Source organism: Martes martes (assembly GCF_963455335.1).
Source record: "Martes martes genome assembly, chromosome: 17".
Taxonomy (NCBI): Eukaryota; Metazoa; Chordata; class Mammalia; order Carnivora; family Mustelidae; genus Martes; species Martes martes.
In genome coordinates this window covers 5,082,972-5,094,777 of record NC_137905.1, presented here as the reverse complement: position 1 = coordinate 5,094,777, position 11,806 = coordinate 5,082,972, and the positions used below count along the sequence as shown (strand labels likewise).

At 52.7% G+C, this 11,806-nt stretch overlaps 1 protein-coding gene across 3 annotated transcripts; it reads left to right on the top strand.

The window, feature by feature from the left end:
- Positions 1 to 426: 426 nt before the first annotated feature.
- HSBP1 (heat shock factor binding protein 1) lies at positions 427 to 4,783 on the top strand. Of its 3 annotated transcripts, none has more exons than XM_080827651.1 (4): positions 427 to 564; positions 1,042 to 1,108; positions 1,665 to 1,785; positions 3,241 to 4,771. In XM_080827651.1, exons 1-3 carry the CDS (start codon positions 520 to 522, stop codon positions 1,781 to 1,783), a joined length of 231 nt encoding a protein of 76 aa, XP_080683777.1. In that variant the 5' UTR covers positions 427 to 519; the 3' UTR covers positions 1,784 to 1,785; positions 3,241 to 4,771. The 3 variants fall into 3 exon arrangements, with proteins under 3 accessions (XP_080683777.1, XP_080683778.1, XP_080683779.1); XM_080827652.1 differs by having other exon boundaries at positions 433 to 564; positions 3,244 to 4,783; XM_080827653.1 differs by lacking the exon at positions 3,241 to 4,771 and adding an exon at positions 2,887 to 3,085 and having other exon boundaries at positions 433 to 564.
- The last annotated feature ends 7,023 nt before the right edge of the window (positions 4,784 to 11,806 follow it).

Sequence of the window (11,806 nt, the reverse complement as noted above, 5' to 3'; positions counted from 1 at the left end):
TTTCCCCTCCAGCGACCCGACCCCCTTCTCCCTACCAGGGGCTTGCGGGGCTCTGCTGGAGGACAGGCGGTGGCAAAGGCCTGGGGTTGGCACCTCGCAGGCGCGCAGTAAATGCGTCCCCCCCACCCCCGGCCTAGACAAAACCAGCGCGACCTTCAGTCGCGACCTGGGAAAGGACCAAGACCACCACACCCTCCAGCGGCTCCCATGGCGCGACCGGTTCCCCTTTTCTCCGCGCGGGCTCAGGGAACTGGGGGAGCGGGGCGGGGCCTCCTGGGGGCGGGGCCTCCTGGGGGCGGGGCCAGGCCGGTTGAGAGGGGACGAGGCCTAGCTCGGAACGGAAACGCGAGAGCGCAGGCGCTTCCGGCGCGTGCGGCCAACTACGACTCCCACAACGCCCCGCGGTCCCGCGGCTGCCTCGTCGTCGCGAGAGGAGGCGCTGGGGGCGGTGCGTGTACGCCGACAAACGGAAGTGTGGGTGACGGTTGAGCCTTCGCCGCCAAGCTGGGAACCGGGGAGATGGCCGAGACTGACCCTAAGACCGTGCAGGATCTCACCTCGGTGGTAAGGGACGCCCCGCCGGGCCCGAGGTCGCGGAGCCGCCGGACCGAGGCGCCCTTCGGCAGCCGCGAAGCGCCAGGTCCCCGGAGGCCGGGTTTGCAGCGGCTCCGCCGGCGGAGGGCCCCCCCCAGGCCTAGCCTGCCCTCCCCCCCGGCCCACCCGCCTGACCGGAGCCGCCGCCCCCGCTCCCCGCACCCCCAGCGCCCCCCGCCCCCCTCAACACCCCGAGGCCTCCGCGAAAGACCTAGCGAACCGCGAACCGCTGCGGCCGCGGCGGGAGGTGGTCTCGCCAGCCAGTCGGGGTCATGGGGCGGGCGGGGGAACCGAAGCCCGGGGGCGGGGGAGGGGGTGGAGGACAGCGCCCGCCGAAGGCCTCGGAGCTGCCCAGGGCCCCCGGAGGGACGGGACCAGGGCCCCCGCCCCGACCCCAAGCAGGTGTCCCCGGGTGAGCGCGAGAGGGTCTGTCTTCCTGTTCCTCAGGTGCAGACACTCCTGCAACAGATGCAAGATAAATTTCAGACCATGTCCGACCAGATCATTGGAAGAAATATCCTTTGTGTGTGTGGTCAGCCTCTCTGGGCCCTTGGCTCCTGGGGTCCAGGTCGCGGTGTTGATAAATGCGTGGTTTGCAGGCCAGCGGCAGGCAGGCAGTTACCACAGTTTTTACTTTTACTTCATTCAGTGAGCTTGTTCTGCCAAAAGCTGGGGATACCGCTGAGCTGGACCCCGGCCCTCCAGACACTTCCAGTCAGTTCAACAACAGTAGCGTCTAGGATGACTGCACTTGGAGCTAAGTACTGGACAGCCATCTCTCCTCCGGGCCTCAGCCCGGCCTGATGAAGAGGTCGTAGTGTTGCCTTTGTTTAGCCATCGCAGATACGCCAGCTTAGAAAAGTGGACTAGGAGACTAGGAGAAGGTCCCCGGGACTAGGAGAGGGCGGGGATGGCCTGTGAGCCATGCCCCAGACTCAGTACTTGTAGCAGCCAGAATTTAACCCTACTGGTAGGACGGTTGTGTTTCAGGCCACAGTGTCCAGGGCCCCCCTGGAGGGAAGGGATGAGAGCTGGGTGGTGCTGGTGCGCATGGCCTTTGACTTCATCACTTGATGACATGAGCAGTCGCATTGACGACCTGGAGAAGAACATTGCAGACCTCATGACACAGGCTGGGGTGGAAGAGCTGGAGGGTGAGAACAAGATCCCTGCCACACCAAAGAGTTGAAGGTGAGGGAAGGGACAGTCTTGCGGGGGTGGGGGTGTCCAGTGAACTTTGATGTGGCTGGGCTTTCTCGTGATCTGTTCCCAGCCATGATCCCAGGAAGCGTCTCTCGTTTTCCGGGTTCTTGTTCATGAGCCCTGGATCTTTAGGAGTGAAGGTAACTGGTTAACATTTAGGTAATCACTTATTTCATTGAACCCAAATACCGAGAAATGTATGTTGTTAGCCTGAGGGTTCTTACCACTGGCAGATTTTGGGGGGTGGTTCTTTTTTTGTAATCTAAGCCCCACATTGCCACCCTCAACTTCATAGATGCCTTGAATTCTAAGGGTTCTCTTGGAAACTCCCCTCCACCAGATAAATGCCAGGACAACACCTGATGATGACGTGAGTGAAGCAGGTTGGGCCACAGCAAGTCTTCATCCTTGAGTTCATTTAAATTTCCACTACAGGGCGCCTGGGTGGCTCAGTCAGTTAAGTGTCTTCCTTCTGCTCAGGTCCTGGGATCTCAGCGTCGGGTAGGGCTCCCTCCTTCTCCCTCCCCCTCTGCCTCTGCCCTTCCCTCTCTCTCTCAAATAAATAAAATCTTTAAAAGCTAACTAATGAATTCGTTTCCACTATGTAGTTCCATCTAAGGAAACGTGGATAACCCAGTAGCCTTGTAGCAAGACAGCAAGGTGCAACGGGCTGCCTCAGTCTCCCCATAGTGGGTTTCTTGCTTATAATAAGGCTTTTCAGGACATGTTGGTTACCTCACTGCAACCCAAAAATCATTTTGAAACTCCCCTTTCCCTCACCCCGTATTTAGCATTTCAATTCCCGATAAAAATAAAGTTTACTGAAAATTCTTAGGTAACTAGACTACCAAGCAGGATATACAGTAAAAGGCACAGAATTCCTTTTTTAAATGTTCTGGGCATGTCCTGGCTGGACCAAATTAGAAGTAGTTGTGACATACAGGTGACTTTGAAGTCCCAGGAAGAGAGAGACTGGGGAGCTAAAAGCCTTCGAAATTGGCTGTCATTTTAATAAGAGATCGGATTGATTTCACTGTGTGAGTAAATCACACGCTTGTTCTGTGTGCGCTGTCCTCGTTATTCCTCTAGAGCGATGGTTTGCAAAGCGTCCTGCCCGCCGTTGAAGCTTCTCTGGGTCTCATGCCACACGGCGGTCAAAAGTCCCATCCAGTGAGTGAGCACATCCTTTGGAGGACCGCAGGATGGAGACTTTGCGAGTGACAGGGCTGATCCAGAGGAAGAAGAGCTGGGAACATATTCATACGTTTTTAAATAAAGATTTCCAATTAAGTCTGTTGCAGTAACTTTGCTGGGGCATGGCGCAAGGAAAGGACGCCTAGCTCAGTAGAGGCTTCGAGAGGACTTGTACCATTTGACAGTGCTACGTGTCCGTGTGCTCTGTGCTTGTAGGAGCATAACGTGTTGATGGTTTTTCTTTTCCAGCAGGCAGCTAATTCCCCCTGAAGTCCGGAACAGCATTTTCACAAGCCGAGAGAAGACCGAACGGCTTTTTGAAGGAACTGCTGTGTGTAGACAGGTTTTCTCCCCTGAAGTGTGTGTTCTTCTTCCCACGTGCTGTATAGTCAGTCTGTAGCGCGATCCTCCCCCCAGTGTCTTGAACTTGGTAACTCCACATCTCGGACCTTGGTCAGTCGTGCTTTTAAATATTAAACACTAAAATTTTGGCGGTTCCTACAAAAAATTGTCAAGTTTTTTAGTGTATTTTTGGGAAGTCGTTGTTTTTTATTGTTCCTTTTGTAGTAGTCGCTGTTTGATGAACTGTTGCTGTGTAGGTTTTTATTAGACATCTGGTAGACCCTTCAGTTGTAATTAGGTTCAGTGAAGGAGGGCATGTGGCACGTTGAGGGCTCTTTAATTCTCAGCACAGAATGTTGAGCCAGCACCAAATGGCATGTTGGTGATACTGTTCACATGGTTAAAAAAAACCTCTAAAAATTGTTGATTCGGAAATGTCTGGCACTACCCGCTTGCCAAAACTCAACACTGACCCTCAGCGTCCCATGTTAAGTCTCTGAGGCCAGAGGCAGTGACCCCTGCCACTTCCGTGTGCGAGAATTGTTCCCTTTGCAAAGTGACACAACCGCCCGATGTTCCGAGGCGCTCGTTAGGTTGAGTTTTGCCCAAGATTGGAATACTTGCGTAGGCCCCTGGGCTGTCCATCTCTGGTCGTCACCATAGAAAATGCGGCAGCGTTTCACAGCCCAGTTCGCCGTCCCTGTCTGGGAGCTGCTGCTCGGGAAAAGGAACGGAACAGGAAGACAGACCACGTGCAGTCCCTGCCGGTTGCTTGGCTAGAAAATGATAAATGATTTGTAACTGGCTCCAGTTCTCAAGACTTCTTTCTTTCAACTCTTTCTTACCTGAATTCTTACAGAATCGTGGTTTTATTGTTGATTATAAAAGCTAGGGATAATAATACTGTTTTGTCACTCAAAAAAGCGGTGTCCGGAGTGCTAAGCCCGGAGGCCGGGACTGACTGTGCGGGAGACCCGTGCTATTGCCACGGCGATGGGACCTTGTCCACAGAAAAAGAGAAAAGTGGAGGGAGGGGGCGGTGCTTCTTAGAAGGAAGCCCTGAATGAGCGGACGCAGTGTGAGTTTTTGAAGTTTCCTATGCCCCCAGTCGTGTTTGTATTGCACATATGTAATATGATGATGAAATCATGTGTCCTGCATAGAGATGACGTAGGTAACACGAGGGAATGAGTTTCTCCTGAGATAGTGGGATCGAGCACGAACAACCCCGCTGCAGAAACTTCTCTGTTGGGCCAGTAGGTGGCGCTGCGAGGCGCCGCCCCGCAGAGGAGCCCCGTACGCGGGAGACCCGAGCCTAGGACCTGGCCGCTTGCTGTCGGGGTGTAGGTAGGAGTTGTCTTGTGTAAGGGAAAGATTTCAGAGGCAAGCAGCTCCCCGACCAGAAATATCTGCCGTGAATAAAGGTGCCTGAAATCCTGCTGTTGATGCTTCCTTTGTGCCCACAATGATTTGTTTGGTTTTCCACGTTTTGGGGATTAAAATGGACGCCCCGTTTCAGATGATGGGCTCGAGCCTCCGGAAGGCTTAGGTGCACAGAGCAGACGGCCGCGCGTGGGGTGGGGTGGGCTGTGCTGCGGGAGAGGGGAGCCCAGGAGCCCCGGAGCCGGGGGGCAGAGTGCCCTCCGAGGAGAGCTGGGCTCTCCCCTGCCCAGGAGGCCTTTTCCGAGAACGTTCCCCTGGACGCTTGGCCTTGAGAAACACTAGCAAAGAAGGGTTTATGGTCGCTTGGGTTTAGCAAACGTGCCTCCCGCCAGATTCACTTCATGAAAATTCACAGTGCAAATTAGCCCGTTAAAGGCTCTGAGGTCCCAGCGCAGCCTAATGTGATACAACTTTCTCACCTGCCAGTTTCCAAGTTATTTGACCAACGATCTTTTTTTTACACTTAGCACCTAGTTAACATTTCATTGAACTAACGTGCTGTAAAATACACAGAGGGAGATAGTGGTTAAAGTAATCCAATAAATAGTTTTGGATTCAGGTTATAACTCCCTGCCTTCCCAAGTACTCACTTGACCTGTTCGCCAGGCCTCTGGGCAAAGCCTTATTTAGCTCCGTGCCCTGGCGAGGCCTTCACGTGTGCAGGAAAGGACAGCTTCCCTCAGCAAGGAAGCGAGAACCTCGGCTGCCCACTCAGTCCCATCACCCCACGCACCCCCGCGAGCAGGTACTCGCTGCCACAGCCCCCCTGGCCCGTCTCTGCCTTCCGGCTGCAGCCCAGGTCACCCCCGGGGCCACCGGCCCCTCTGCGGCTGAGAACCGCGCCCCTCCCCAGCCCCCACAGGCTTGGAGCCCTGGCGAGTGTTGACCCTTAGCAGTTGTGGGCGCGGTCTGTGTAGGGAAGTGTGTTCCTCTCTTACTCTCCAACTGGTTTGTGTCCCCCTAAAGGCCATGAAGATCTCCTTAGGACTGCGGGATATAGCAAGCACGGAGGGGACTTGCACTAAGCAAAACGCCTCAGTTCAACTGAATGCCCTCACCTCCCAAACCCAGAGGCCCCATCAGCTTCCTGGACCTGTAGTTAGGCCGGCTTTCCTTCAAGCCACAGGATTTGAAAACACTTTAATCTCATTTATCAATTTTCATTTTCTGCTGTTTCTAGTAAAGTGCAGTCATGTGTGAGCTTATCAGAATAAACATCCCACATTTCAGGGAAAGGTTAACTTGTGAGTTGTTGGGATCCTAACTGCACTTGAAACATTGCTGCTAAGGGAACTGAGTCCTCCCAACAATCCATGTAAAATGAACTTTTTTTAACATCCTGTTTGTACATTGAAGGTTTCCTCTAAGGATGATTGTGTTTCTCTTTTTTTTTTTAATTCGGTAGCTTATATATTTTAATCAGTTTAAGTAGAGGAATTGGCACCATCTGTTGTCAGATCTAACCCTGAAAATTAACTGGCAACAGTTGACAGTCTAGCACTTTCCGGAAGTGTTTATTACAAACCAGTGCTCTGCGCTGAGCTTTTCGTTTACGTTGTCTTAATCCTCAAGACAACTCTGAGTTAGCTTTGTAGTTTGATCAGTGTCTGTTTAAACAGAAGAACCCATGGATGAGTGGCACTGAGGTCACACAGCTGACAGCAGTGACCCTCGACGCCCCCCACAGCCGTCCCAGTGGTGGAGCCCGAGCCCCCAGCTGGGTTTCGTCTGCCTCCAAATACCTATGTCCCTGCGCTCCGGGCCACGCTGACCCACAACCTCCACAGATTTTGAAATTCAGTTTTCAAAAGGCTGATTTTGTGTTTTCAATCAAACATCACCTAAATTAAATAATAAACATGCTTGACGTGAATTTTTATTCAGGATTAAAACCACGCAGGGTTTGGAGAGAACCCGGACTACCATCTTTTTCAGTGTTCTCCTGGGCAGGTCATTTGAGAACAACTCAGAAACAAGTGCAGGTGAGTGTCGCCAGTGTTTGCCTTGACAGAACCCCCAGGAACGCCACCTCCTGGTCCGTACATTCCTCTCCTTGCTCACACCTCATCCCTTCTCCCGCACGGAAATTCTCCCTGAGACCCCCATGGGGGGAAGGAAAGAGCCCCTCTCACGATGACCCATTTCCTTACCATCTTATCAGGTCACTTTGTTTAAAAAAAAAAAAAACAGACGAGTACGGAAGTCTTAAAAAGGTACCCACGCTGTCATCGCCTGGAATCTTCGTCCACCGTTAATGATGGTAAGTGTCCGCGTTTAGCTGCAGCCTCTTTAAAACTCCTTTTCAGTGAATGGAAATTGGGGGCGGGGAGCTGGGAGTCACTGCCCAGAAACAAAAACCAGAGCGATTATGATTGAACTCGGCCCCACAAATGGCTTTGGAAAGAGGAAGGGAGTTTGTTTGTACAAGTCAGGTCGACCCTTGGAAGAGAATCGGTTCTAATGTTTTGCCCTCGTACACTGAGGCTTTGACCAAGACAGGTGCCTGGGATTCAACTGATCTTGAACCGAGGACGTCTGTGTCCGTGGGTCCCTGGCCACTGCTGGTGGAATGTCACACTGCGAGCCTCTCTCCTCGGGCAAGACCAAAGCGCCACCACATACGTAAATGTCCCGTGGCTGCACCCCTGCTTCCCGGTGGTGGTCTTTGTGGCGTGGTTATAGTTTCCCACTTTGTGGCTACGTTGCACCGATAATTCGTATCGCGCGGCAGCAAATCGCCTGCCTTCTGAAGAGGAGCAGTGTCGTTGCCTCGTAATTAAGAGCCCGCGTTCGGGGTCAGGTGTTTGGAAGCACTTTGCTGCCTGGAACAGAAAGCACAGCCTCGTAAGCTGTCGGGTGGTGTGGCCTCGCGGGGCACCAAGTCCGCAGGGAGGGCAGCTCTGGGGGGCGTGAGTGCCACACCTCCGCCAGACCATCCACGACCCAGATTTGTACCATCCTGGTGCGTCCCACAGAAAGAGAACACCTTTCTCCGTGTCTTTAAGATGGAAAAACACATTTTCCCCAAAGGTGTTCCTCCCTCACGGCCCATCCCTAAATGCCTGTGTCTGAAACCGTCTTTGGCACGGCAACAGGCCCCACGCGCTGGGCTGAGCTCTGTGATTCTCATCTGTCCTCTCTCATGACTTGGGGATTGGGGCCGCGACCGGCATCTGGGGAGCAGGGACCAGGATGGAGCTCGCAGCCTCCAGTGCGTAGGCCGGTCCCCACCACCGAGACTCAGCCAGCCCCCCGGGTCCACAGTGGCAAGGTGGAGAAACCCAAGCTTGACCCATTCTTGTCCAACCTGTGGCCCGGACACGGCCCCTTCTAATAGCTCCTGGATCCTCGGAGGAGAGGAGATAAAGAACAAAGCCAGGATTCTAGCAGAAAGCAAAGGGATGTCCCTCGGGTGGACGGCCCCCAGTGTGTCACCAACCTCTCAGATGGAGCTTCCAGATTATGAACTGTACTGCTGAGGTCGGGTAACTGGGTAATTGGCTTGCTCTCAACCTTGGCTGCACAGGAAAGTCCCCTGGGGAGCGTTTCAAAACCGTATGACCAGGCAGCACCCAGACCCACGCGGTCTCAGTCCCTGCAGGTGGCCCCGGCCAGCAGGCTTGGTGCTCAGCTCGCCTGTGCCCCACGGTCGAGGGCTGCATCCCAGAAGATCTGTCTAGTGCTGCTCATCGGGTGAGGTCATTCCCCAGGCAAACCAGATGGGATTCTGCCAAGCTCCTTCCTGCCCACCTGCCAGGCCGACCGGGAGAGCCGAGGCTGGTGCAGGTTACGAGGCGTTCGGTTCCATTCACTTTTGCTCCAGCCCCATCAGAAAGATCTCCGGACAGCTGGTGTCTTGCGTCCACATTCAGCTTCAGGCTTAGGTCACTGCGCCGCCCACAGCACCCGGGCTCCTCAGACACCCACCTCGAGGGGGCCCTCGGAGGTTGTTGACATCATCAAAGGTTTTCCAGAGGGAGCTTTTCTCCCTCTCATCAGCCCTTGAATAATCCATTCCTAAACCATGCCTTTACATTACCTCTTACCTCTGACAGGTCCTTAGAAATTGTGATCAAAACCCAGTGAGTGTTTCCAGAAAGAAACTTGAACTATCAAATATCTTAAAATTAAAGGCATGTGATGCAGAAGAAACCCCAGTTAATTTGGATGGGCTGTGGATAATCATCAGAAGAGCCGTTCCTGGTGATTTAAATATTATGGTTGTTCCTTTGAATGACACCCGCTCTCAGAACTACAAGAAGGCCCCTGCCTGACCCTGCGGCAAAATCTTTCCAAGAGCGAGGATGGGCCCCAATTCTTCAGGCAGCAGGAGCCCGGGACCGGCCTGGCGCACACATCGCAAAGCTAGAAGTACTGTAAGATCACATCCGACAGAGAAAGCAGTCTCTGGGGTGCACCCGACTCCGATGGTCCTCAGTCTGAACCCGGGCTCCCCGTGCCCGTAGCGAGAATCTTAGAGACCGGCTCTTTGAAGCCAGCTGTCAAAATCAAGCCATCTTGCTAGCAGCCTTAAGAAAAGAAGGTTAGGGTGGCCACAGTGTGTACTGGGGTCCAGGAGCCCTCATCCCTGGCCAGACCTCCTACCAGAACCCTTTTTCCTAAAGGTTGGTCACATGACACATATATTTTGCCGGCATCATCACAGGGAAATGTAAGGTTCTTTTACTGGGTCAATTTCAATTCCCCAAGGCAGACAAGACTTAACGAGGATCTGTCACCCAACAGACCCTGTGGGACCTTCCTCATGCAGCTGAGCCACTGGCTGGGAAAATGTTCCTCACCACGAACCCTGCCAGAAATTTCTCAGGTTTATTCAAGCATATCTGTGTTCCGGAACAATTTGAGGCGGGGGGAGAAAATTCACTAACGATGCTTTAACAAGTTCCTGTTTGGTAAGTTCATGGCTAAAGGATCTCTTTTGTACTAAGTGACGTAATAAACTGGGCAAACACTCAGAAACTAACCTGATGGGGCAGCTTACCTGCCCGGTGACACACCGAACACCATTGCGGTGTTAAGCGTTTTTCTTCCTTGGGAACTAACAACTATTCGGGATTTTATCACTCCCTCGGAGGACCCCGTACTGGGCTGGTTCTTCTGGAAGATTTGTAATGGCATCTGCTTTGGTCATGAAACCATTAACAATATTCATTCATCTGTGTTCTACGGACTCTCATTTTCCGTAGTTGGTTCTGAGAATGGGGCTCTTAAAATGGGGTCCCCAGGCTGGTAGCATCAGCATTACCCGGGAGCTTGTTAGAAATGCAGTTTCCCAGGCCCTCCCGAGCCCCACTGAATCCGAGACCCTGGGAGTGGGGCCGGGTGGCCTGAGTTTTAACACACTCTCGAAGGGGTTCCTGTCTCATTCATGTGTGAGAACCAGGGCCTCTCAGTGTCAACTTTGGCTTTGGGGGTCAGACTAGTCAACAGCAATGCCCTTGGGGCACTGATCGCCTTGCAGATTCCCGGCTTCTTCTGTAAACTGTGATCCAGTATGCAAGGGGTTGGGGCGGGTGGGGTGGGGGGGCTGGTGATTCACATTGTCCTCCAGTACCCCAGCTAATTGTCCCTCTGTGTCATTTCCTACACAGGAAAACACAGCACCGAAAAAGCCCGGAGGAAGGTCTCAGGAGGCGGTGCTCAGGCCTGGGTCAGTCCTAAGGTAATTTACAAGGAATTGATTCGTAATTTCCGCCAAACACGCGCGGGCACCAAGGCCGAGGGTGACCTTTGCAGCCCCGTGAAATGGGGAGAGAGCCCTCCAGCCCACAGAGCTGAGCGTGAAGAGCCCTCACGCCACAAAAGCTTGAATCACTTTAAATCAATTTGCTTCTTATTAAAATGTACTTCAGTAAAAAATCATTTCAGCTCTTTAAGCCACAAAAGGATAGCCAGTCATTTAAAGCTCCCTGAGCATTTCAGCTGATTAAAAAGGTTTTAGAGAGCATGGTAAATATTTCACTAGCAGGAGAAGTTATCCAATAAGGAGGTTATTTATTAAAAAGTCCTAATTTATTGGTCATTTACCTTTATTTTCGTGAAAGTGCATGCTTTCCGTCTGGACACGGTTTTTTTCCCGTGCCCGCAGCAGGTAAGCCTGGGAGTTGAGAATTCTGTCCAAAGGCAATGTATTGATATACAGTTTAACTTGTGAAAGTAACAAGATTTTACTAATAACAGGAAAGAGATCTGTGAAATTACATTTTAAAAGAACTTTTGGAGGGTTTCAGGTCCTTAAAAAGAACTCCCCTTTGCCATTTGGAAAAAAGAGTAAGTTTCTCTCTTATCTTTTGAGTTAGCTATCCTAACGGAAGTAATGCATGACTTTTTTCCTTCTTATTGGTGGAAAGGAAAGCATTTAATGCTTAAGCCCAAAATAAAGGCGCCAAGTGCCAGTACTTATGGTCACATTTTATTTCAATAACAAAAGGCATTAGAATGCCTTGGGTTGCAGGCAGTGACTGAGATGGCTTAAATGGTAGGGATATTTACGGACCTCATAAGAGGAGAAGACCAGAGGTCGGCAGCCCTCGGACTTTAGGAATCAAGGACCCCAGGCCGGCTGCGTGGTGCTCCTGCTGGTCTGCCCTCTCCCTGGCCCGCCTCCCCAAGCATCACGTCGGGGGGCCAGCCCAGCACCACTCCCAAACCTTTTCTCTCCGTCCACGTCTGTTATGGGGTAACTTGTGTGTCCCCAGAAGATATATCCAAGTTAACACCGGGTAGCTGCGAAGGTGAACTTTGGTGGAAAGTCTCTGCAGATGTTGTCAGGTTAAGGCAAGGTCATGCTGGATGACAGTGGGCTCAAATCCAATGACTGGGGTCCTTTCCAGAAGAGACACCGAGACCGCCACAGGGAGAGCGGCGTGTGGCCACCGAGACAGAGCCTGGAGTGATGGGTCTCCACGGCCCGGAGCACCAAGGATGGCCAGCCGCCCGCGGAAGCCGGGACAGAGGCAGCAAACAGAATCTCCCTCCCGGCCTCAAAAAATGAACGAGACCCGCTGAC

Coding starts and splice junctions, on each gene's coding strand:
- HSBP1 (XM_080827652.1), top strand. CDS start 520: ATGGCCGAGACTGACCCTAAGACCGTGCAGGATCTCACCTCGGTG. Junction 565..1,041: donor TGCAGGATCTCACCTCGGTG/GTAAGGGACGCC, acceptor CCTGTTCCTCAG/GTGCAGACACTCCTGCAACA. Junction 1,109..1,664: donor CGACCAGATCATTGGAAGAA/ATATCCTTTGTG, acceptor TGACTTCATCAC/TTGATGACATGAGCAGTCGC.